The 26,436-nt window shown below is 44.6% G+C and overlaps 1 protein-coding gene across 6 annotated transcripts in view; it reads left to right on the top strand.

The window, feature by feature from the left end:
• SYN3 (synapsin III) overlaps nucleotides 1-26,436 on the top strand; it is a 545,178-nt gene that overhangs the window by 73,002 nt on the left and 445,740 nt on the right. For all 6 annotated transcript variants that reach the window (XM_009234294.4, XM_054543712.2, XM_054543715.2 and 3 more), the window contains one exon: nucleotides 4,749-4,806. In XM_009234294.4, the coding sequence (XP_009232569.1) occupies nucleotides 4,749-4,806 (58 nt within the window). The remainder of the gene's footprint in view (nucleotides 1-4,748; nucleotides 4,807-26,436) is intronic.

Here is a 26,436-nt window from a genome sequence, read left to right as displayed (position 1 = left end):
CACCTATGAGACAGATCAAAGTGAGTCATAATTCTGCTTTGTAACCCCCAAGAGGGTAAGACTGTTTTGTTTATGTGTGGGTCCCCAGCACGCAGCACCCACTAGGCACAGGGTAAACACTCGATAGCCCTTTGCTCTTGTGGATTCTGTTTCAGGCCGTGGGCTACATACTTTGGAGCTTACTGTGTGCCAGGAACTATTCTCAGTGCTTTGTATGACTTGTTTCGTTTAATCCTCATAACAACCCTGTGAGGTGGCTACTACTATTATCCTCATTTCCCAGGTGTGGAAACTAAGGCATTCAGAGGTTGGCTTACCCAAGCTTGCACAAGTGAGTGGAGGAGTTGGGGTCCTGTCCAGGCTGTCTGCCCTGAAGCCATTGCACTTTACTGCCTTGTTGCATAGAGGATTATGTGACTTTCTCACCACACCCTTCCCTGGTAGTTACTATCACCACTTGACAAATGAGGAAACTGAGACCCAGAGGGCTAACTGTCTTGTCTTAGAACACATGGTCAGTGAGTAGTAGAGCTAAGATTTTGCCCAAGCCTGTGTGATTGCAAATCCATGTTTTTTTTCCAGTATGCTGGTGATTGTAAACATAGGTTACCATTCCCGGTCCCAGGCCCACCCAGTACTTCTTTTAAATTTGGAGCTTGGATTTAAAAGCAAATGACTTTTAAATCCACGAAGGATGCCTACCTTGGATCCTGCTCTGGTCCTTATTAACCACACCTCTCTTGACAGGCAGAGGAGTTAGGACTGAGGGGATGTTCCCACCAAGACCCTGCAAATTGCACTCTTAGGCCAAGCCCTGGGTGCCCAAACTCTAGAATTCCCTCCTCGAAGGGACCTTAACCCAACTTCAGGGCCTATGTAGGCCAATTCCTTGGTCCGTCTTCCAAGGGGTGGCCAAAGGACAACCATTTGGGGAGGGGAAGGGAGTAGATGAAGCTTGGCCATGTGGTCTGGGCAATCCACATACCCGCACCAGGAGCCTCAGTGGTGCAGGACGGAGGAGAGTGGGTGGAGAATTAAGGAAGATCTTGGGTGAAGTCTGAGAACCAAGAGCTGGCAATCCTTATGCTGCCATGTTCTGGGTAGAGTGCAAAGAATTCTGAGAAGTTTACATTCTGAGTCTTTAAGGTCATTATGAAGTTGTGTCTGCCAAGGAATGGAGACAGACGTCTTTTTTTCTTTTTTCTTTTCTTTTTCTTTTTTTTTTTTTTGAGATGGAGTTTCATTCTTGTCGCCCAGGTTGGAGTACAATGGCGCAATCTTGGCTCACTGCAACTTCTGCCTCCCAGGTTCAAGCGATTCTCCTGCCTCAGCCTCTCCTGCCTCAGCTGGAGTTACAGGCACCCGCCACCACTCCTGGCTAATTATTTGTATTTTTAGTAGAGATGGGGTTTCACTATGTTGGCCAGTCTGGACTCGAACTCCTGACCTCGTGATCCGCCTGCCTCGGCCTCCCAAAGTGCTGGGATTACAGGCATGAGCCACCATGCCCAGTGGACAGATGTCTTTTATTTAAATGTTTGCTGGCTTGATTTTGTCAATTTTAAATATTAGACATATGACACATAGGTTTCCATTTGTCGCTTTGCCCCAGGCGCTGCAAATACTAGACATGGGCCTGTCCTGGTGTCTGGAATTTGCCGATACTACCTTTAAGGATTCATGATAAAATTCACAAACTGTATGAAAAGATTCTCTTTGCATGAGGCTCTCCACACAGGTATTTATTTGAAGACCATTGCTGAGAGAAAAAAAAAAATCAAAATCTTGCTTTCGAGTCATACTAATAGTTCCTTTCCTGCTAAACTACCGCCTAGTTGACATCTAAGCCCATCAGGATGTAAGAAAAAGTGGTGCTAATATCAGAGTTGTCAGTCAGTTTTGGGAAGAGATTAACTCCACCAGCATCAGCTAAGAGTAGGTAGAGAGACTTTGGAAGCAGACAGGCTGAAGCAGTTAGTGAATTTGTAGAAAGGATTCTTTCACAAATGGAAGGCTGAAAAAAATGGGTGAGGACATCCATCTTCCAAGGAAAAGAATAGGAGACTAAGAAGGTTGTTTAATGCTTAAAAAATTATCCATTAGAAATCAATCATGTGGCTGCATCCAGCTGATAGGAGAGTTGGGGTATACATTTTTATGTACCAATCTGTCAACTCTCTTACTGTGGGAAAAGGGGAGAATGAGTATTAGGAAGCAAAGAGCTGTCTCCATCCCAGAGAAGGTTTATGGAAATGCTTAACACAATGCTCAGTTCACAGCAAGTCACCAAGAACTATTAGTGTCATCATACCAATAATCAAAAAGAGAGAATGGAAACTTTTGTTACTTTTTGTGAGACGATATCCAAACCCATAAAGACCCCAATTTTCACTGCTATTTTTCAGAGTTGAGTAAAAGCACAGATATGGAATTAGAAGTCCTGGGTTCAAATCCCTTAGGCAAAATACTTAGTCTCTCTGGGTTTCAGTTTCTTCATCTGTAAGTTGGAAATAATGATATCTACTTTGTGGGGGTGGTTGTGAGTGTTAATGAGAAAGACTATAGGTTAAACTCTGTAGCAGAGTTTCTAGCACAAGAGTTGATACTCAACAAGTGTTTTTTCATCAGTCCATTCACTCATGTATTCATTCAACAAATATTAATCAATTTCCTACTATGTGTTAAGCACTCTGGTAGGTGTTAGAAAGGAAATGATGAATACAATAGGTTATTTCTGACCTCAAGGAGCTGTGGTATAGTTTAGTGGTACACAGACATTAAACACAGTTACTAATTATAATTAATTATTGTTGTAATAAATAGTATGAAAACAATATGAAGAGACTCTCAGTATAGAGATGAATCATAGGTCAGGATTAGGGTGCTTATGGAGAAAAATCACCAGGTAAATGAATTTGAGAAATAATTAAAATGTAGAATCAGTGAGTATAGGGATGATGTCTAAGCAATGGGTAGATAGGGATGTCATGTACTGATGATAGGGAAGACAGAGGCAGGGATGTAGAAGGAAGTCTGTGGAGGGAAGGAAGGAAGGAAGGACAGATGGCAGATAGACAAAGGAACAAATGAGGACTGCTTTATTAGACAAATAGAAAAATAGAGAAATGGGTGAGACTGGATAGATCAATAATAAGTCTTTGGTGGAGTATATGGGGCATATAGGTATAACTCAATAAAACAATACTGCATTATTTATTTATGTAGGATTCTCTTTTTTGGATAGTTAGAAGATTTGGATAATGGGCGTCACTAAAACATTGATTTTTGTTAAGAGTTAAAATGCCATAACATTTTTAATGTTAAAAGAACACAAACATATATACTTGAGAATGAAACTGGATCAAACAAAACTGTATTTTCTAAAGTCTTTAAATTACACACTTTCTAGCAATCATCATTCTTTTATACATTCAACATATTTCTGAAGAGTAAATTGGAGGGTTGGAGGATACCAAGATAAACCATGTGTGGTTTTGCCTTCAAAGGGTAGGGGAGACGGGATTAACATATGTGTGAAGATAACACGATGAAAATCATGAATTTAAGAGAAATATGGATAAAACACTATAAACATCCTTTAATTCTTTTAAAATCGATACATAATAATTTACATATTTATGGGGTACCTATTGGTGTTGTGATACATGTAATGTATAATGATTAGATTAGGATAGTTAGCATAGCCATCATTTCAAACCATTTCATGTGGGATCCTTTTTCTTATTTAATCTTCAAAGTAACCCTCAGAAATATGTAGCACAATTATTGTTATTATTATTGTTTGAGACTGAGTTTCGGTCTTGTTGCCCAGCTGGAGTGCAGTGATGTGATCTCAGCTCACCGCAACTTCTGCCTCCCGGATTCAAGCGATTCTCCTGCCTCAGCCTCCCAGGTAGCTGGGATTACAGGCATGCGCCACCATGCCTGGCTAATTTTGTATTTTTAGTAGAGATGGGGTTTCTCCATGTTGGTCAGGCTGGTCTCGAACTCCTGACCTCAGGCAGTCCACCTGCCTTGGCCTCCCAAAGTGCTGGGATTACAGGCGTGAGCCACAGCGCCCAGCCTGTAGCAAAATTATTGATATCATTATTTTGCAGATGCTAAAACTGAGATGCAGGGAGGTTAAGTGACATGACAGAACTAGAACTTGAGCCTCCAATCTTCTTATCCACCATCTCCCCTCTACCACACACCACCTATAAAGAATGAGAAAATCGGCCAGGCACGGTGGCTCACGCCTGTGATCCCAGCACTTTGGGAGGCCGAGGTGGGTGGATTGCCTGAGGTCAGGAGTTCGATACCAGCCTGACCGACGTGGTGAAACCTCTCTACTAAAAATGCAAAAACTAGCCGGATGTGATGGCGGGCGCCTGTAATTCCAGCTACTCGGGAGGCTGAGGCAGGAGAATCGCTTGAACCTGGGAGGCAGAGGTTGCAGTGAGCCGAGACTAGGCCATTGCACTCTAGCCTAGAGTGCAATGAGAGTTCAACAAGAGTGAACTCTCTTAGCCTAGAGTGAACTCTTAGCCTAGAGTTCAACAAGAGTGAAACTCCGTCTCAAAAGAAAAAAAAAAAGACTGAGAAAATCAGCAGTGAAGGTGGGAGGAGACAGTAGGATGGCCGAGGATGTGTCTCAATATGCACCTCTGGGGTAAGGCCTTTGGGAGAAGGGAGAAAAGAGTAAAACAGCCTGCATCCTTACTCAGCTGATTTCTTCCCCTTTACAGGTCGAAGTATTTCCATGGGAAGAAGGTGAATGGAGAGATTGAGATCCGAGTGGAGCAGGTAGGTGGGAGCAGTGTCTTTAGAACTGTCATCTGACCTTTTCTGCCGCTGGAGCTGTTCTTACATGCAATCTTGGTCCCATCTTATGTGGTCATAATGAGCTAAGATTACCAGAAAAGTCCAGGCTTATACTTGGGAGTCTCATTAAATTTCAGAATTATTTGGGCCAGTGGTTTCCAACCTTTTGTGTTTAGCAGAGACGCTTTCTTCAAGGGAAATGTCAAATAGGAACTCATTCTACAAAAGAGAGACACGTAGAGCTGCTCTGATGGAAATGGACAGGTGGAGCCCAACATCTGTCTGTTCCATACCGTTCCTTTTGGCCCCTAGGGCATCTCCTTGCAGCCACCTGGGCTAGAGAGCATAGTTTAGGAATATAATGAAGGGCCTTGAATCCTGCCTCTCTCATTTTCTAGGTTTTGGGTAGGTGACTTAATCTCTCTCTGCCTCGATTTCCTTATATCATTGTGGGGATTAAATTATTTAAAACCTCAGAAGGGATCAGAATCGCAAATACTATCTCTTGCTATTGCTATTAATATCAATATCCAGGTCCCTCATTTTATGTGGAAAGAAACATAGATTTGTTTAGGGCTGTGTAGGGAGGCAGTGGCAGAATCAGGAGTAGAAGGTGTGGTCTCCTGGCTCCAGATCAAAGCTTTCTCCTATTCATTCAGTGAGGACCTCCTCTCTGCCAAACACTGTGCTCAGCCTTAGGAGAGCACATTTGAGCATAGGTTCTGGAGCCATACTCCAGGTTTGAATCCTAACACCACCCCTTACTAACCTTGTGACCTTGGTTGAGTAATACGTAGGCTCTCTCCAGTTCAATTTCTTCATCTGTCCAACTGGAGCAATAATAGCATCAGCCTGTGTTCATAGGGTGCTGTGAGGATCAAACGAGTTAGTCCATGAAAAGTGCTCAGAACAGTACCTGGCACATACTGGGCACTTAGTAAATGTTACCCATTTATCATCAGCATCATTATTCTTTATCCTCTTCCTACTCCTCCTCCTCGTCATCATCAAAGGCAAACAGTAAATAACATAGACAAGATCTTTGCTGTAAAAATGATTTCAAAATACAATTTTTAAAATGGGGGGGCATGACTGTTCTTCTCCCTGCACTTTTTGAGCTTACTGTGTCAGAGAAACAGAAAGGTCTTCTAAGCATCAAACTGAGTTGGCTTAATATTAAAACACCTACACTTTGAATTTCAATTTGATTCTGTGGCTTTCAAGTCAACCCAATGTCTACTGGTTTTCCTTCCATGGCAGAGAACAGGTTATTTTTGTTCATTTTGCAAATATTTGTCAAGAGTCTACTATGCTAGCTAGCTAATATGTGGAGAACGAGTATATAGAAGAAGAGGCCCTGTCTCCAAATGCCTGTGGTCTAGGAGGAGAGGTGAGCTGAGTCTTTTCTTTTCTTTTTCTTTCTTTTTTTTTTTTTTTTTTGAGATGGAGTCTCACTCTGTTGTCCAGGCTGGAGTGCAATGGAGTGAACTGCAACCTCTGCCTCCCGAGTTCAAGTGATTCTTCTGCCTCAGCCTCCTGAGTAGCTGGGACTACAGGCATGTGCCACCATGCCCGGCTTATTTTTTTATTTTTTATTTTTTCTATTTTTAGTACAGATGGAATTTCACCATGTTGGTCAGGCTAGTCTCAAACTCTTGACCTCAAATGATCTGCCTGCCTTGGCCTCCCAAAGTTCTGGGATTATAGGCGTGAGCCACCACACCTGGCCTACAGAACAATAACATTGATGATGGTAGCACACTTTTATTGAACATTTACTATTTGCTAGATGCCATATTAAGTGTTTTCCATGCAGTAACTCATTCAATCCACACAGTATGCCTGTTGCTGAGGAAACTTGGGCTCAGAGAGCTTAATAAATTGCCCAGGCAGGTCACACAGCTAGTAAGAATGCAGTGAAGCTGGGATTTGAACTTACAGGTAGAAGCCAGGGATGAGAGGTCCAAACTTAGCGCTCCTGGCAGCAGAGGTCACAGTCAACTGAAAGACTCAGATGTGGCCTCGAGGTGGGAGTGGTGTTTGAAATAGATCAAAGGACGGATAGGATGTCAACAAGTGGAGATGGTGGCGTGAAGAGCGTGTGAATGGAGGAGGCAGTGTGAGCAAAGATAAGGAGACCAGAAGTACAGGGTACGGAGTGACAGGGAGTGCAGTGTGGTTCTCCAAAATAGGACACATCATCTTCCCCTGTGCCAACCCTACTCCTCCCTAATTCTCTCTCTCAGTGAAGAGTGTGGCCATCTACCTTCCATCTTAGCCAGAAACCTGCTCTGGCTCCTGGATGTGTCCCTCTCCCTGTACCACTGCACCCATTCAATGACTGGACCCTGCTGACTCCGCATCTCATATTTCCTAGTCCCTCCCTTCTCCCTTCATCCCCATCACCTAGATCCTTGGCTGGACCACCCTCAACTCTCGTCCAGTCTTCTTTATCAACAGCCTCACAGCTTCATGTTTTCCACCCATCTCCGATGTATTCTTCATCCCAAAGCTAGAGTGATCTTCCTCAAAAAGCAAATTAGGTTCTTTGAAGTGTTAGCTTTACAATCCTTTCCTCAAAGACTCCTTCTCTGAGTCTTTCCAGATGTAAATCAGGTAACCTGGTTACTCCCTTTCAAGCTCCTCAACTTTTTCTTCCTGGCCCTTATTTGAGTTTCTAGCCATACATTTTGAGTGGGATGATTTGCATGAGGATAGAGACTATGACTGTCTGGATCTTACCCTAAGTAGCACTGGGCCTGGCACAAAAGAGAATTGAAGGAAATATTTGCAGGATGAATAACTGATAGATTCTATAGATTCCAGGCTGCTTGTCAGTTTCCAAGGGCTGTAAGTCACCGCTTCTTTTTTTTTTTTTTTTTTTTTTGAGACAGTCTCACCCTGTCGCCAGGCTGGAGTGCAGTGGCGCAATCTCGGCTCACTGCAACCTCCACCTCCCGGGTTCAAGCGATTCTCCTGCCTCAGCCTCCTGAGTAGCTGGGACTACAAGCACCTGCCACCACACCCAGATAATTTTTGTATTTTTAGTAGAGATGGGGTTTCACCATGTTGGCCAGGATGGTCTCGATCTCTTGACCTCGTGATCTGCCCGCCTCGGCCTCCCAAAGTGCTGGGATTACAGGCCACCACGTGCGGCTACCACTTCTTAATCTCCCCTCAAAAATCTGGGTTTTCCATAAACCATCTGATAAATACTTGGTTGCCAGCTGAGCTCACCCTGCCTCATCCCATTTGTGGAAATCCCAGGGGCATGTTTTAATTTTCCCCTTTTATCTCAGCAATGCCATTGGCCCAACTTGTGGGTACAAAATCTATGAGCAGGACCATCAGGGAATTGCCCTAAGAATAACTCACCCAGGGGCTCTGGGGCCCGTCGGCCAGTCTATGAAGTCTACAATCACACTGAGAAACCTTGGCTAATTTAGAGTCACTCTGATTTCCAGCCATGCCCCTCTATGAAAGCCAGAAGGTGAATTAGCCAGGAAACCAATTAGCAGGTCATTTGGGCATTTTTCCCCAGAAGACATACCTTTCCAAATCCATCTTGGAATCAGAATCACTTGTCTTTGCCCATCTGTATCAATGGGTGGAACACACAAGCAACCCCCTCAGGAATCTCACATGCATCCTTTAGCACTTGGGAAAAGTCTCAGGACGGAAGCCACTGTTTAGTCTGAGCTGGCCTCACATTTTGGGATCCTGTCTCCCAACCAAGGGCCAAATTAACCAGATAATTGCACTGTCTGGGTTTTGCTGGACAGAGCGAATGAATTAGTTGTGGTTGGCCTAGAGGAAGCCTCCGCCCCTTCTCTCCATCCTCTTCCCCCCAGTCTAAAAACTGCTTGCCTCAACTTTTACAGAGCCAGGAATCAAGAAACCCTGGGGAGGCCCGTAGGGGAGACAGCGCATTTTGCATTCTGTTACCCATAATGCCCTACTGGCTCTGCGGGGCCCTCACAGCAGTATCCTAGTAGGGTCTGAGAGGATCGGGCCGGGATGGTTGGCATGTCAAACTCTCCTCTGTTTATATTTGAGGCAAAGGGTCTTTTTCTCCACAGGCACAAGTCACCCCTCTGTGGGACCAAGCAATGAGGTTGATGAATGGATTAATATTAAGTAGACTCACAGTTCTGGGACATCAGTGGACTAGGACTTGCTAGGGTAGAGCCTCAGTCTCTAATTTTTAAAAGACAAGACTGAAATCACCACGGCCAGTCCTTCTTCCGTGTTGACGGAGGTACCAAGGCAGAAAGAACACTAATGCCTTGCTCTAGCAGGTGGAGAAAAAGGCAAGAGCAGGTATAAACCCTGCCCTTGAGCAACTCCCAGTCCAATGAAGGAAGCCAGATGACCCATGGATTTACATATGAATACTAGTTGCTCCTTTGAGTACTGTCTTTGTGTAATACTGGGTTGGGATGGGGTTAGGAAGCTGTCCAGGGGAGGCTGCTGTTGGGAGACCTGTTCATCTTCTGCCCTTTATGTATTTAACATCAATGTCTTCTGAATGGAAAGATGAGATATTCCCCTTAAAATATTTTAAACACTTCAGACCCCGTATTTATATTTTCTCATATGCACTTTAGCCTTTAACCCACAATTCTTTCTGGGACAACATTTCTTAGAATGGACCTTAGCTGTAGATATTGACCATAAAGACTAGGTGATATTTCAAGAAATAGTTGTCAACAAGATAGAGAAGTGGAAGTTGGATGTTAATTCAGTTTGGTGGTTTGGTAACAGGTTGAACATCATCCTCATTAGGAAATGATTACTTGATAGAAACAAATACACCTTGGGAGAAATCTAATGGCTTGCCAAAAGGCTTTGTCCTTGGCTTTGTTTTCCTTCTTACTAGTGACTTATGAAATTACATTTGCTAATGACTTTAAACTAGACAGGAGAGAGAATACGCCAGATTAAATTTGATGTGATCAAATTGAATAGGAATACAATATAAAGTCGAGTCGCTGGTGGCAATTCCTGCAGCCTCAGTGAGAGGGAGAGTGCAGGTTCGGCTGGTTGCAGTAGCTCACGCCTGTAATCCCGGCACTTTGGGAGGCCCAGGCAGGACTGCTTGAGCCCAGGAGTTCATGACCAGCCTAGGCAACATTGCGAGACTCTGTTTCTACAAAAACTAAAAAATGATGACTGATGACCTTAAGCTGATGGGCTGAGTTCAAAAACTCAGCTGTGAAGGAGCAGGATTAGGGAGACCTTTTTTTTTTTTTTTTTTTTGAGACGGAGTCTCACTCTGTCACCAGTTTGGAGTGCAATGGTGAGATCTCGGCTCACTGCCACCTCTGCCTCCTGGGTTCAAGTGATTCTCGTGCCTCAGCCTCCTGAGCAGCTGAGATTACAGGCACATGCCACCAGGCCCAGCTAAGTTTTGTACTTTTAGTAGAGACAGGGTTTCACCATGTTGGCCAGGATGGTCTCAATCTCCTGACCTCATGATCCACCTGCCTCAGCCTCCCAAAGTGATGGGATTACAGGCATGAGCCACCACACCCAGCCGGGGAGACCTATCTTATTAACATCACATGAGAAAAACCAAAAAGACCTAACATTTGAGTTGAGCACAGCTTAATATGTGTGGGAGGAAATGTGGTGTAGGGGTTAAGATCATGGCTCCAGAGTAAGATAGACTGAAGATGAAATCTCAGCTCAGTCATATTTTAGCTGTGTTTGCTTTTTACCTAAAACCTCTCTAAATCCATTTCCTCACCTGAAAATGATGATAATAAATTTTATTCCCTAGAGTTATTGTGTGACAAAATGAGTTAATGTAATATGCTGAACATTTGTTTCTGGCACATGTATTAGGTGCTCAATAAACTACAGTTGAGATTGCTACTCCCCTAAAACCTGATGTCACTTCAGGCTGCACTATCAAAGCACAGCAGTTAGAATGCAGGAAGGTGATAGTTCATACACTCCCTCTTACATGCACACCCACACCCACACACACACACAATGCCAGGGAGACACTGTAATAAGAGATACAGTTGTGTGTCGCACTGGAAGGGGGTTGCAGCAACCTGGAATGCCTTCTGAAAAGGGATTGGAGTTAGGGAAACTAAGGCCAATAAGGAAAGAGGATTCGTTTAAGGAACTGGAGATGTTTAGTCCGGAGGAAGAAAGGTCTCTGATAGGTCCCAGTCTACTCTTTAAAAATATCTACCTCTTGAACAAGTATGGTTGATAAAGTAAGTTACCATTTGTTGAGTCCTTATGAGATAAAGCTAAATGCATTTTATGGGTGAAGCAGGCACTGTTATCACCTTCATCTTTCAGAAACTGAGACTCATAGAGAGTAAGTGGCTTGCCCAAGGTTGCCCAACTAATAAGTGGCATGGGTCTGTTTTTGAACCTAGCCAGTCTGACTTCAGGGTCGTTTTCTTATCCACTGTATATTTTTTTCTTCCAGTGTTGTAAATATCAAGAACAATAACCAAAAGTATTGATTAAAGCACTTGACATGCATAATCTTATTTTAACCTCACAATGCCTCTTTAAGATGGGTACTTTGAGTTGGGTGCAGTGGCTCATGCCTGTAATCCCAGCACTTTGGGAGGCTGAGGCAGGCGAATCACCTGAGGTCAGAAGTTCAAGACCAGCCTAGCCAACATGGCGAAACCCTGTTTCTACTAAAAATACAAAAATTAGCCAGGTGTGGTGAGGCACGCCTGTAATCCCAGCTACTCGGGAGGCTGAGGCAGGAGAATCGCTTGAACCCAGGAGGAGGCAGAGGTTGCAGTGGGCGAAGATCGTACCATTGCACTCCGGCCTGGGTGTGACAAGAGCAAAACTCTATCTGAAACAAACAAACTAACAAAAGATGGGTACTTTGTCCCTTTTAGCAGATGAAGAAGCTGGGGCTCAGAGATGTTAAACAAGCAGCAGAAATGGGTGATAGAGGAGGAATCTGAACCCAGGTTTCTGTGCTAAGCACCACCCTCTATTGTTTCACTGGGGTTCAAGTTCAGTCTATTGGTGCAATCCTACAGGAAGATGGATTTCAACTTGGTCTACACAGAAACTGTTAAGTAGTGCTGACTAATAAGGAATGGGCCATGCCTTTTTTGTAGGTAGGGCGTCTCCTGTGCTGGAAATGCTGTGGCAGAAACTGGGTGGCTACCTTGGGGAATATTTCACAGGAAATTAATGTGCTTATAGGAGATAACCTTTATTAATCTTTTTCTTTTTTTGGGGCGGGGGGTAAAAGTAGTATATTCAAATAGTTAAAAATTGAAAAGCTACACAGTGGTATGTGGTTAAAAGTCTGCCTCCCACTCTGCCCGCACCAATCTGGTTCTCTTCCATGTACTTAACTATTATCACTAGTTTCTTGGGCAGCTTTCCAGAGAAGTTTTAAATGCAATAAGCAAATACATATATATGCTTTTCACAAAGGGTAGTTGGTTAGAAAAACATCAACCATGCTATGTATTTCAGAGGGAATTTTAACAAGGAGGATTGATTACAAATGGATCAAAAGGGGAAATCATTTTATCCAGAGGCACAACAGTCCTACATTCACTGTTTGTCACTGTCACTATTGTCACTGAGGAATCAGGAGCCTGGGCTCTTTTTTGTTGTTGTTGTTGTTGTTTTGTTTTGTTTAGTTTTTGAGACAGGGTCCCCCTCTTTCACCCAGGCTGTAGTGCAATGGTGTAATCATGGTTCACTGTAGCCTCGAACTCCTGGGCTCAAGTGATCCTCGCACTCCAGCCTCCCAAGTAGCTTGGACCACGGGTGTGCACCACCATCCATGCCCAGCTTTTTTTTTTTTTTTTTCTTTTTTTAGTTTTTGTAGTGATAAGGTATCGCGATGTTGCCTAGGCTGGTCATGAACTCCTGGGCTCAAGCAATCCTCCTGCCTGGGCCTCCCAAAGTGCTGGGATTACAGGTGTGAGCTACTGCACTTGGCCAGACCTGTGCTTCCACTGAGGCTGCAGGAATTGCCACCACTTGTTCAAACTGCTATAGTTGTTGGTGAAGCTTCTGTAACTACCACCAGAAGCAGAATTGTTGCTGCCTTCTTTCTACCTTCAATTCCTGCATGAATGCCTCCCATTGGTAGAAATGAGCTGAAATTATGTGGCAAAAGGATCTGGGGAATGCAGATTTTAGGCTTTCAGCTCCCATAGTGCAGGAGAGACTATAGAAGGATGAGTGGCAATAGACAGTGACTGGCACGGTCCACCCCTTTGGCTGCTCGACATCTACACATGCCTTTCTCCTTATCCATACTCCTCTGCACCCTCATTTTTCACTTAATATTTCTTGGAGTTTATTCCATGAGAGTATATGTAGACCTGCCTCATTCTTGTTAATGATGGCCTGGGGTCTGTCATGTGGATACACCATAATTTGTTTTCCATAATTTTACTATTATAGACAATGCTAAACTTATGTCATTTCAAACATTTATTAATCGATCTGTAGGATTCACTTCTAGAAATAGAATAACTTGTCCCAAAAACATTGCAGGTGGTGGATGCTGTAATGCACATTGAGGAATGAAGGACTTTTCTTCATTCCTCTGTCATTCCTCCTTGAAAAGTGCCTCAGATGAGGAGAGCTGCCTCTTCCAAGGTCACATCTCCTTCCTGGTGGCAGTCACATCCAATGACTGGCCGTCAAAGGCTATAATAAATCCCTGTCCCAATCACCCCAGTTTGGGATAACTCTGAAGGGCTGTCCAGCCTCAGAGCTTCTTGCAGAGTTGCCGGAGACCTGTGCTGAGATGGCTGTGTGGCCCAAATTCTCACAGTCCTGCTTCCTTTCTTTTCTTCCCCCTTCCAGTGATGGAGCTCCCAGAGAATTCACTAATAAACCTCCCCCCAGGCTAATATCCATCCCAGAATCTGCTTTCCAGAGAACCCAACCTAAGAGAACACATTTATAATTTTGATAGATATTGCGAAATTACTCTCCATAGAGGTCATATAGAATTCATCCGTAAGACTCTTCTGGTCTCGATTTCTAGGACTGTACGTGACCCGTGAGTTCTGGAGTCCATCCTGCACAGAATGCTTTCCTGGTTACAGCCCAGGCATGGATGCTGAACTCTGAAGTGCTCCATAATTTGATCTTCCTATTTGACCTCCTTGTGTTTGAAATTCACCAGAGCTTGGTGTTTCTCTGCAGGACTGAGTCGGACAGAACTCTACCCGCTCTGATCCACTAAGCCCTGTTTTGTTAACACAATCCTGCAAGATTTATTTGTTTGGCTTGGCTTACACTGACCTCAGACGTTCTGTTTTGTATTATTTTTAAAAGCGTGCAGGTCTCCATGGAGGCCTTTTTCTTTTCAAATCTAAGAACCAGCTGGGGGGATAAAAAAAGCAGGTGGAATACTAGGGCCCATTAGCTGAAACATAACTCATTAGAGAAGCGAGTGTTTCCCTTCTTAACCACGGCATTGATTAATGTGGGTTTATCAGCTCCCTGGGTCTACCTTTAGGCTCATCGACTTAAGAACTCTACAGGAAATGGAGAAACAATAACATTGATGATGGTAGCAAATTTTATTGAACATTTACTATTTGCTAGGTGCCGCATTAAGTGTTTTCCGTGCAGTAACTCATTCAATCCACACAGTATGCCTGTTGCTAAGGAAACTGGGTCACAGAGAGCTTAAATAAATTGCCCAGGCATGTGACACAGCTAGTAAGAATGCAGTGAAGATGGGATTTGAACCCAGGTCTGGCCAACTCCAAGGTCCTAGTTCTTAACCAAAGTACATTTATCAGAATATATGCTGGTCATGAATTTGTCTTTACAAAGCTTTTTGCCTTTCCCCTCTCAGCTTGAGTACGTATCCCACAGTATCTTCCTATCTCACCCTACTCTTTTGATCTACTGGGTAAATTACAAATTCATATGAAGTGTTTTCCCAGCAAAACAGTCGTCTTTTCCTGACTAACCCCAATGGTTATTATTCATCATTTCATGTTTCTGGCTTATTCTTGCATAGATTCTCCGTTAACAATTCTGTATTTTTTCATTGTTTTCCCCCAAGAGTTGGTGTTCATTATTGTCTTTAAAAAGGTAGCTCTCCGTCTTTACCTTTTTTTTTTTTTTTTTTGAGATGGAGTCTCGCTCTGTCGCCCAGGCTGGAGTGCACTGGTGTGATATCTTTTTTTTTTTTTTTTTTCCAAATAGAGATGGGGTCTTGCTATGTTGCCCAGGCTGGTCTTGAATTCCTGGGCTCAAGTGATCCTCCCACCTTGGCCTCACAAAGTGTTGGGATTACAGGTGTGAGCCGACACGCCCAGCTAAGCTCTATGTCTTTAGACTATCTGGATAGTATGATAGCTCGGACTCGCAAGCCAGATCAACTAGGTTTGAATCCCGGCTCCACCACTTCCTGAGTAACCTTGAGGTGATAATTTAACTGCCCCATGCCTCAGTTTCCTCATATAAAATAATAATAAGTGCCCATATAGTTGTTGTGAGACTGAAATAAGTTACTGTAAAGACTGCATGAAGCACTTGAAGCAGAGCCTAGCATATAGAAAGTGCTTAATAAATATTAGAACTATTTTTATGATCAGCTTCACATCACTGAACACATTTGCCTGAGTAATTTCTAGGCTTCAGTCTCTTGAAGCATTCAGAAATAGAAAGGATATAATCCATGCACTGAAGAAGTTTGCAGTGCAGTTTGTGGGATAAAAAATATAAAAAGCTCATGTTTATGTGTGTGTTTTGATTATTTACACATATGTTCAATCGTAGTTCCCATTGATATACAACATTCAGTTGGCACCTGTCATCCATTTCTAACGTCTCCTTGATAGTAGATAGCACAGACTCTGGACCTGAAGAAAAAATGCAATGAATGTTTGTTGAGTGAATGTGTGAGTGAGTTGAAGGTGTGACATAGTCATAGAAGGATAGAGCCAGGGAGTGTCCTAGGAGATTGTCTAATCCTGCTCCCTTGTTTAACAGCTGAAAGGTTCAGAGAGGGGAAGTGACTTAGCACACACGTGAAATTATTGTTGGAGTCCAAAGTGTGGAGAGCACTAGCTTTCATCTCCTGGGTCCCCGCTTTTCATACTGCATTTCTCCCCCTGCCCATGCCATCTTTTGTTTTTCCCTTTTAAGAAGCCATTAGTCCCTTCTGATGGTTTTAATAGCAAGCAAAAAAATAGCAAAAACAAATGAAGTTTATATTTTTCACGTTTACCTGTGAGAAGCCTTCTTCTTGGGAGGAGCCTAGGATAGAGTGCTGAACCACAGCTGATAGCCAAAGGAGAGCTCCAAGCAGTGAGGGCTGGGGAATGCCGAGACCAAGGTTGAATGAGCCCCGCTGATTCTGAACACAACAGGGACTGTGTTGCCCGTTGCGTGACCCTTTAGACTCTCCTATTCTTTTCTGCTGGAGGAGAGTACAGCATCCTGGTTTGGTGGCACCATTCAGCACCTGCACTAGAGATGAGAAGGAACGAGGCATGGGAGTCAAAGGGAGTCCATCCTCTTGAACTGGGAAACCCAGCTCAGTTCCTTAGCCTTTAGCTGCTGTGTTTGGAAATTCACCTTTCCTTACTGCCACACCACTTCATCAGCATCAGCATGGCCCCCTGTTAGTACCATTGATAAATGAGACTCCAGTGGAAATTAAGTGGACATTCTGAAGGAGAACTTAGTAAGCCCTTTCACTTCTTGAAGGATGTATAACAAAACAAACAGAGCTTGTCTTATCTGAACCTGTTCCTTCATTCAAGAAGCACTCACCGAGCACCTGCTCTGTACTTTGTCCTAATGACAGAGCCCTCCACACTCAAAGAGTTCTTTATCTGGTGGGAAGATAGACATTGAAGGCAGTGGCCAAAATGTGTTGCAACGAGGATCTCTCTATCGTAGAGATTTGTCTAACCTTGGGATGTTCTCAGGAAAGACCTCACAGAGAAGGTGATGTGCAGCTGGGTTTGGGGACAAGAATTAGGTGAGGGTGAGTGGGCAGATGTGCACATTGGACCTTCTAGCTAAAGAGCATGATTCAAGTCTCAGCTTGTCACATACAGGGCAAATGACCAGGGTATGCTGTGCATGAGAAGGGGTGGTGGGAGACGAAGCTGACAAAGAAGGTGGAGGGCAATCTATTCAGGGTGGGCTATTACTGCAAGGCATGCAACTAAGAATTGTGTCCTAGAGGCAGGATGTATGTACTGGACTTTTTAAGCCATGGAGTGCTGTGACCGTGATTTCATTTTAGAATGCACAGGCTGACAGTGGTCTTAGAAGATTCGCTGGATAGGAATGGTGGCTTGAGACTGGAGGCAGAAAAACTCAGCTCTGGATTTGGTGCAAAAGACATCTTATCCTTGAATATGATGCTTGGGTAGGAGGCACATGGAAGGGACTTCATAAGTGTTAAGGGAATGCATGTACATCCTCGCCACTGTGTTCTTTAACCACTTGAGCCATTCTCATACCTGTAATTCGTATTTGAAACTAGAAGAGAAGAGATGACCTATTTTTCTTAAGACTGAGAGGATGGAGTGAGACCCACATGATGTGTTTCAGCTGGCATTTCTTGAAAGTGAGCCATTGCCAACCTGCTCTTGTTCACCACCTTAGTCCAGCCACTTGGACTAAGCCATTTCATACTGCACATTTCAGCTTGCTCCCAATCTGCCTAATCCCCAGCCTTGTGATTCCTTCATCTGTTGATGATCTCCCTCCCCATGCACTACTGCCCCTGGTTACACCACTTCTCCAGCATGACCTTCAGCTTTTGTGTGGCTACTCTACATTTTCTGCCAGCTCTGCTGTTGTCTCTACCATTTGGGGTCTGGCCCACTCCCTGATGAGAGGAGCCCCCACTGTGCTCACCCCAGCCCTGCCAGCAGCCTCTGCCCGGATGTGCTTACACAGTGGATTTGAGCCTTTGCATTTCAGTGGGAATCAAGGGTTATTAATTAACCTAGGGTGGAACCTATTATGAAACATCTCAGAAAACTGGAATGAACCAAAGGGACTTCTGAACTCACAGCAGGGAAAAATGCCTTTTAATTGACTTGGATGACTTCACCGCAAAAATCTGTCTGGCTGTTATGCTAAACTGGAAACTAATCTATTAGATTGTCTAAGGAATCTCCCAGCCCACTCTAAGCAGAGTCTCCTGAGGAGGGGAGTGGGCTGACATATCAACAGGACATATGCATTGAAATGGCTTCCTTTGGATCATACACAGTCTGGGCACATTTTCTAGTTCCTCAGGAAGGAGCTGGGAGGCTGATATCAGAGAACGAGTTTATGTGCCCTACAATGTCTATCTTTAGTATCCCATAGGATTTTAGTAGTTCTAAGGCACTATTTACTTTACAATAGAATTCAACCTAAACTGGACCTGTCTTGGTCCAGTCTTGGCCCCCTCATCTCAGGGAGTTTTAGAGGGTGACCTGAGAGAGTTTCCACTGGTGGTGCCTGAGGCAGATGGCAGCTGTACAGCCTGGGCTCTGAAGGAATTAATGATCATAGGCAGTGTCTAATCACATGCTTACTAAGTGTCAGGCACACGCTAAGCATTTCATATGGATTAGTGTGTTTAATCCTCATCATGACTCTATGATGAACAGGTACTATGAGTTCCCCCATTCTCCAGAGGAGGAACCTGAGGCTTACCCAAGGCCACACAGCATAAAAGTGGCAGAACTGGAATTCAGAGTCAGTTTAACTGCAGAATCTGTGTTTATGGTTCTTTTTATTTTATTTTATTATTTTTTGAGAAAGGTTTCACTCTGTCACCCAGGCTGGAGTGCAGTGGTGTATTCATGGCTCACTGCAGCCTCAATCTCCTGGGCTCAAGCCATCCTCTCACCTCAGCCTCCCGAGTAGCTGCAATGACAGATGCGCACCACAACACTTGGCTAATTTTTTAAATATTTTGTAGAGACCGGGTCTCACTATATTGCCCAGACTGGTCTCAAACTCCTGTGCTCAAGCGATCCCCACAGCTTGGCCCCCCAAAGTGCTGACATTACAGGTATGAGCCACCATGCCCTGCCTGTTTGTGGTTCTTAATCTTTATGCCGGCTCATCTGGGAAGGTGTATCCTGAAGAAGTAGAATCCAGGGAAGGCCTGGTGACTTTCCTCTCATAAATAAAGGGCTGACTTGTGCGTTAGACTTGTTTTGTGGGTCTCAAGCTCTGCACACAAGGCCCTCCATGAGCTCGCCCCTGCCTGCCTTTCCCTGCTCATCTCCTCCTGTGCTCTACTTTAGACTTCGGTCTCACCAAACTGCTGTGGTTCCCCATCGCCCACCCATGGTAATACCATCTCGGAGTCACATCTCCATGCCTTTGCTTATGCAAGTCTCTCCTCCTGGGACATCCTTTCTTAGATTTTGCCATAGATTCTTCAACATTAGCTCCAACATGATGTCTGTGCTGCTTCCTCTGCCCACCCCCTCCATCCAGGCAGGGTGAGGTGCGTCTTCCCTGTACTCCCCCAGCACCTCATACCTGTGTCTACATCACACTTCCCAGATGACTTTGAGATTACTAATTCACCTGCCCGTCGCTCCCTCTAGACTCTGGGCTTGTTGGGAGCAGGGACGGTATCTTTATTCATTCTACAAATATTCATTGACTGCCTATGTGCTGCGTGCTCAGGTTACAATGGTGATTAAAAAAGATGAAATCTGGCCAGGTGCGGTGGCCCACCCCTGTAATCCCAGCACTTTGGGAGGCCGAGGCGGGCAGATCACAAGGTCAGGAGATCAAGACCATTCTGGCTAACACGGTGAAACCCCATCTCTACTAAAAATACAAAAAATTAGCTGGGTGTGGTGGCGGGCGCCTGTAGTCCCAGCTACTTGGGAGACTGAGGCAGGAGAATGGCGCGAACCTGGGAGGCGGAGCTTGCAGTGAGCCGAGATCATGCCACTGCACTTCAGCCTGGGTGACAGAGCAAGACTCCATCTTAAAAAAAAAAAAAAAAACAGATGGAATCTCTACCTGATGGAACTTAACATCTAATGGCAGGGGCCAGAAATTAATCATATTATCTATCTCTCTGTCTTACACACACACACATGTGTGCACACACACACACACATACACACCATAATTACAAACTGTTAGGAGCCGTGAAAGTAGGGTACACAGTGCTATGGTGGACTGTGGTGGGGAGGCTGGCAGGACACTTATTCAGGTACATAATAGGTGCTCCAAGGACCCAGATACCTAATCTGTGTTCAATGTATATTTCTCAAACTTATCCAAAGTAGGGAAAAATGAAAGAAGCTAAAGAGAAAAGCTTTAGGCTACTGCAAGAACCCAAAGAGCCTTTTGCATGGTAAACAACACAAACAAAGCATTAGCCCTGGAGGAATCATGCAGATAAATCATTGATACATTATAGTACAGTGCAGGTAAAGCAAGATTTGACATTAACATTTACACAATGTGCAAGCCATCCTCTAAGCAGTTTATCTGTATATATTTAATTTTCATCACCACCCTACAGAGTACTGATGGAACTGAGACTCAGAGAGGTCAAGTGTCCTGCCCGAGGTGACACAGCTAGGAGATGGCAGAGCTGAGATGTGGACCCAGATGCTCCAGAGCCCATACCACTGACCCCTGCATTGACCACTTTCTGTCTCATCTGTTGAATGGGGACTGATCGAGGTGCAGTTCCTTGCTTGGGTCATGCTGCTGGTTACTGTAGAGTCAAACTACCATCTACCTTTGTCTCCTCCTTGCCAAGTCTGACTTTAGACATCCTAAGGGGAAGAACTTGGCAGTGATAAAAGGTCAGCACCAGACAGGAAATGGAGCTAAGTTCTATCATGGGGCATCAAGGGTTGTACTTGTGGAGTTCTGAGTATATGGTCAAGAAGGAAAATAAACTATTAGTTCAGTGATGTGCTTTTCATTGCCCTAATGTGTTTAACTTTTCAACATATTTCGTCCTTCAGCAACTCCTGAGGTGTAAGGCTCATTATTATTCAGATGAGGAAATTGAGGGTTGGCGAGGTTGAATAGGTTATAGCTTAGTTAGTGGCAGAATTGTGATCATAACCTGTGTCTACCTGTTTTCCCCGACTCACCTGTTGCTCAGCCAGACCTGAAAAATGACCTGCTTCTTACAGCCTAAAGCAATTTTTCAGATCCATGTTTTCAGGGACCACAGACAGCCTCTCTGGGTTTTCTGACCTTTCTTCTTTTTTATTTTTTATTATACTTTAAGTTTTAGGGTACGTGTGCACAACATGCAGGTTAGTTACATATGTGTACATGTGCCATGTTGGTGTGCTGCACCCATTAACTCGTCATTTAACATGTTAATGCTATCCCTCCCTCCTCCCCCTACCCCACAACAGGCCCCGGTGTGTGATGTTCCTCTTCCTGTGTCCATGTGTTCTCATTGTTCAATTCCCACCTATGAGTGAGAACATGCGGTATTTGTTTTTTTTGTCCTTGCGATAGTTCTTAAGCCATGTTGCTGGAACCTTCCTTTCTTCCCTAAGCAACAGCCCTGAGATTCATCTCGTGAGCTAATGGGTGAGTTCTTGGCCTGTTTAAAATGGAACTGAACCGGTGCCCTCCCCACCCAGCCCACCTCAGGGCCTGCCTTCTGTCCAGACAGGGAGGAGACGGGAAGGCTCACCCCCTCCAGTGCTGCCAGGAAAAGCAAGGGAAAGCAGAGGGGCCTGAACCTCCCCTTGCTGGGCCAGCCAAGTGCCAGAAACCCCAAACTTTGCATTCATTGGACAGAACCAGATTTTGATTACTCGTCTTAATTTGCTTATTCTTGTACAATTGCTTTGGTCTCTCACTGGCTCCCTTAGCTCTCCACGGTGCAGGCTCCTCAATGTCTATGGGATGAAGGCCAAAGTCTTTAGGCAGCACCAGGGCCCTTCCTAACCTGGCACCAGCCTCGTTTTCTCACCACCTCTCTTTTCCTCTCTCTGCTTAGTGGTCCCCATGAGAGACACTGGAGGAGGCAAATAATTAATTTATAAGGTTTCTTGTTTATGGTGGCTTTCCCTCAAGTTCTACATGTTGGTGTCCAAAAATGTTATTTCTATATAATGAATATCTATGCATCTGACCATTTGTTCAGTCATCCATCCATCCATCCATCCATCCATCCATCCATCCATCCATATCTTTATGCTTGCTCCATCTCTCTAGAACCTAACTCTCTCTCCAGGCTTCTGTTTTGTGGTCTCTAATCTGTTCAGAACTAGGTTTTCCCTCCCCTAAACACCTTCATTAAATTTAGTATTTTGGGCCAGGCACAGTGGCTCATGCCTGTAATCCCAGCACTTTGGGAGGCTGAGGTAGGCAGATTACATGAGGCCAGGAGTTTGAGACCAGCCTGGTCAACATGGTGAAACCCTGTCTCTACTGAAAATGCAAAAAAAAAAAAAAATTAGCCAGGCATGGTGGCACATGCCTGTAATCCCAGCTGCTCAGAGGCTGAGGCACGAGAATGGCTTGAACCTGAGAGGCGGAGATTGCAGTGAGCCGAGACTGCATCACTGCTGTCCAGCCTGGGTGATGGAGTGAGACTGTGTCTCAAAAAAAAAAAAAAAAAAAAAATAGTATTTTGTAATGTCAATAATAGAGACAATAATAATAATATCTTAAGCAATTTCTCCCTGTTTCTATATAAGTGTATATATACATATACATACATATACAAATCTATATATATACATTTATACCTATATAGACAGAAATTGTTTGAGTCATTATTATCTATATTGATAGACAAATATTTATATATATGTAGAGAGGTAGGTAGATAAGTAGGTAGGTACGATAGATGGATAGATAGATAGATGCCAATACTCTGCCAAGATTTTACTATCTATAACCCAATTTTCTGCTTACAGTAACCTTGTGAGTTATCTGTTACTATTACAGACAAAGAAACTAAGGTTCAGAGAGGCCCAGCAACGCAGCTTAGAATTGGCAGAGCCAGGATTTGAACTCCTGTCTGTCTGGCTCCCAAGCTGCCCATGCTCTATAAAACGCTGTGTCCTCCTCACTCCCACAGCTAACTCGCCCCTCATTCCTGGGATGTCATCCGCTCTCCCCATCATGCTGCTTCCACGTTGCTTTGGGTTTCTTTTCAGTCTTACCTTAACTGTGCTCTGCGTGTATTTAATGGGAAATTACATTAAGATTCTAAAAGTAGGCCGGGCGTAGTGGCTCACGCCTGTAATCCCAGCACTTTGGGAGGCCGAGGTGGGAGGATCACGAGGTCAAGAGATCGAGACCATCCTGGCCAACATAGTGAAACCCCGTCTCTATTAAAAATACAAAAATCAGCCGAAACCCCGTCTCTATTAAAAATACAAAAATCAGCCGGGTGAGGTGGCAGGCGCCTGTAGTCCCAGCTACTCAGAAGGCTGAGGCAGGAGAATTGCTTGAACCCAGGAGGTAAAGGTTGCAGTGAGCTGAGATCACGCCACTGCACTCCAGCCTGGCGACAGAGCGAGACCCTGTCTCAAAAAAAAAAAAAAAAAAAAAAGATTCTAAACATAAACAGGCTCCTTCTCACTGACTCCTCTATAGTATTTTATTTGTGTAGAGGAATATTTTTTGCTGCCTCAGTAGGAAGAAGCCATATTTTGAGACACTTCGGTTTGATGGACGGAGCTGTGCCCGGGATCAGATGGACAAGGGCTTGGATCGTGGCTTTGCCTCTTGTTACCTGGGGGACTTCAAGGGAGTGGTTCAAGGTTCCAAGCTAATGTTTCTCTATTCACAGAATGGAGCTAGTAACCGCAATGCTACTACATCCAGCACACGTTGAGAATTTGGTCTGTTTTAGTTAACACTAAGGGAACTTTGGATGTAAGTTGACTCATTTGTAAAAGGAGGAACTGGGAAATATACAGAGCATGTGCAACCCCCGGCCCTCCGCTGTTCAATGAAGGCAATGCCTTCCAGCCCAGCTGAGGGGCGGCCTCATTATCTTTCTTTACACAGCAGCCAGAGCTGGCAGCAAGACCAAACCCACTGGATGACCTGAAAAGAACTTGCAGTTCTCACATTCTGTGGGGTTGCTACGAGGCTATTTAAACAGGATGGTAAATTATGGATAAAGTGGTTGGATCATGAGATGAGCTCAGTTGGTAAATATATGATGGGATGAAACCAAAACCCACTGACAACACAACTCTACTTTTTCTAGCCTAGAGTGCCTACTAAAACAACTATTTTCCAGCCATACTCCTTAGAGCCCTAGTGTACCACAGAGGTACCTGGGGTTGAGAACTGTTGGGCATCCTTGGAAGGGGAGAGAGAAAGAGAGAAAGAGAGAGAGAGAGAGAGGCTAGAAAGAGGAAGGTACGCTTAGCCTAACCTATCTCCTCTTCTGTATTAGTAGCTAACAACCAGGGGTGATTTTTGCCCCACTCCCCCCAACAGGAGACATTTGGCAATGCCTGGAGACATTTTTGGTTGTGACAACAGAGGAGATCTCCTGACACCTGTGGGTAGAGGACAGGGATGCTGCTAAACGTCCTACAATACACAAAACAGCCTCCCACAACAAGGAATTATGTGGCTCAAAATGTCAATAGTGCCAAGGTTGAGAAACCCTCTTCTAGACTGAACAACTCAAAAACACACCTTTCTGCAAGAAGCCCTTGGGTACCCTAAAGACAGTTAATGGTGGTGTGGGCTTCACTCTGGAGAAACTTCACCTTCACTCTCTCCTGCAGTTCCTGTTAGCAGCCTCAGGATAAGGACAGGGTCAGGACCTTATGCCCTATTTTTACAGGTAGAGCCACTGAGGCAAAAGGGCCTGTGATTTCCGCAAGATCCCAGAGCTAGGAAGTTCTAGAAATGCAATTGAAACCCAGGTCCATCTGACCCCACGCTCAGAACTGTTTGTGACATGATCCACACCGGTCAGTGTGTCCCAGACTTTGTACCCGGCAGCCCAGCAGAGGCCTGACAGCTGTCAAAAGTCCTGAGGGGTGTGGGGGAAGCTGGTCAGAGCCTGTTGTCTTAAACATACCCAGGATTTGTTTTAGTTGAGCATGCAAGACGCGTAGTCACATGCATGACTGTCAAGAAGGAAGGAGCTCTTACACTCACAGTCCCTTAGAAGGAGGAGGCACAGCACCCCATGCCACATGTGGGCGGGGAGCACAGGGGAGCACCAGGGTTGTTCATAGACAGAGGGAATGATGGGGAGATGTGGGCAAGAGCTTTTATTGTGAATTTGTGGGGAGGAGTGAGCAAGGCAGGGGAAACAGGTTTAGGATTGGTGAGTTTGAATTATTTCAACCGGCCTTGGAGAGTAAGGGCTGTCCCTGGTTGTCTGGTGCCTGTCCCTGGGGTGATCAGGGCAGATGGGCAGTGCCCTGCAGTGTGAGAGCCCCATAGATAGAGGAGGTTGAGCCTGTGTTGGTTGGTTTGCATTCAGAGGGCGTGCTCCAGGCAAACTCTTTGGTATCTCCAAGACTTGGCTAACCTAGGAAGGGCATTCCTTCCAGAGCCAGCAAGGCCCAGGGGTCAAAGCATCAGAATACAGAAAATGAAAGACATAGTTATGATACCTGTCTAACTCCAAAGCCTCAGCACACTGTTGCTTTCTGACAGTTTTTCAAAATAGAACGCTTTTGTTTCCAATTAAATTTTATGTAAAACCCAATATTTAAGCAGATTAAAAAATTAAAATTACTGCTCTGTTAGATGCATAGCTGGAAGGTCCTGAACCCTTTGAGCCTCAAAAAAAAGTATGTGAAGTCGGGCATGGTGGCTCATGCCTGTAATCCCAGCACTTTGGAAGGCCGAGGCAAAAGGATCACTTGAGCCCAGGAGTTCGAGACCAGCTTGGGCAACAACATAGTGAGATATTTACAAAAAATTTAAAAAATTAGCCAGGCATTGTGGCACACGCCTGTAGTCCCAGCTACTGGAGAGGCTGAGGTGGGAGGATTGCTTGAGCGCAGTAGGTCGAGGCAGCAGTGAGCCGTGATCGCATCATTGTACTCCAGTCTGAGCAACAGAGTCTCAAGGAAAAAAAAAAAAGTGTCTGAGGCCTCTCCTTAGGCTGCCTCTTGAAAAGTAATCCTTTTTTTTTTCTGAGACAGTGTCTCACTCAGTCACCCAGGCTAGAGTACAGTGGCGCAGTCTTGGCTCACTGCAACCTCTGCCTCCTGGGTTCAAGTGATTCTCCTGCCTCAGCCTCCCAAGTAGCTGAGATTACAGGCGTGCACTACCACACCTGTATTAGTCCATTTTCACACTGCTGATAAAGACATATCTGAGACTGGACAATTTACAGAACAAAGAAGTTTAATTGGACTTACAGTTCCACGTAGCTGGGGAAGCCTCACAATCATGATGGAAGGCAAAGAGGAGCAAGTCCCATCTCACATGGATCACAGCAAGCAAAGACAGAATGCAGAAGATGCAGAAGTGGAAACCCCTGATAAAACAGTCAGATCTCGTGAAACTTATTGACTACCATGAGAATAGTATGGGGGAACCAACCATGATTCAGTTATCTCCCACTGGGAATTATGGGAGTACAATTCTAGATGAGATTTGGGTGGGGACATAGCCAACCCTTGTCAACACCCTACTATTTTTTGT

This window comes from Pongo abelii, chromosome 23, assembly GCF_028885655.2.
Source record: "Pongo abelii isolate AG06213 chromosome 23, NHGRI_mPonAbe1-v2.0_pri, whole genome shotgun sequence".
Classification (NCBI taxonomy): Eukaryota; Metazoa; Chordata; class Mammalia; order Primates; family Hominidae; genus Pongo; species Pongo abelii.
Note: the sequence above shows the minus strand (reverse complement) of the source record. Positions and strands in the feature narration are given on the sequence as shown.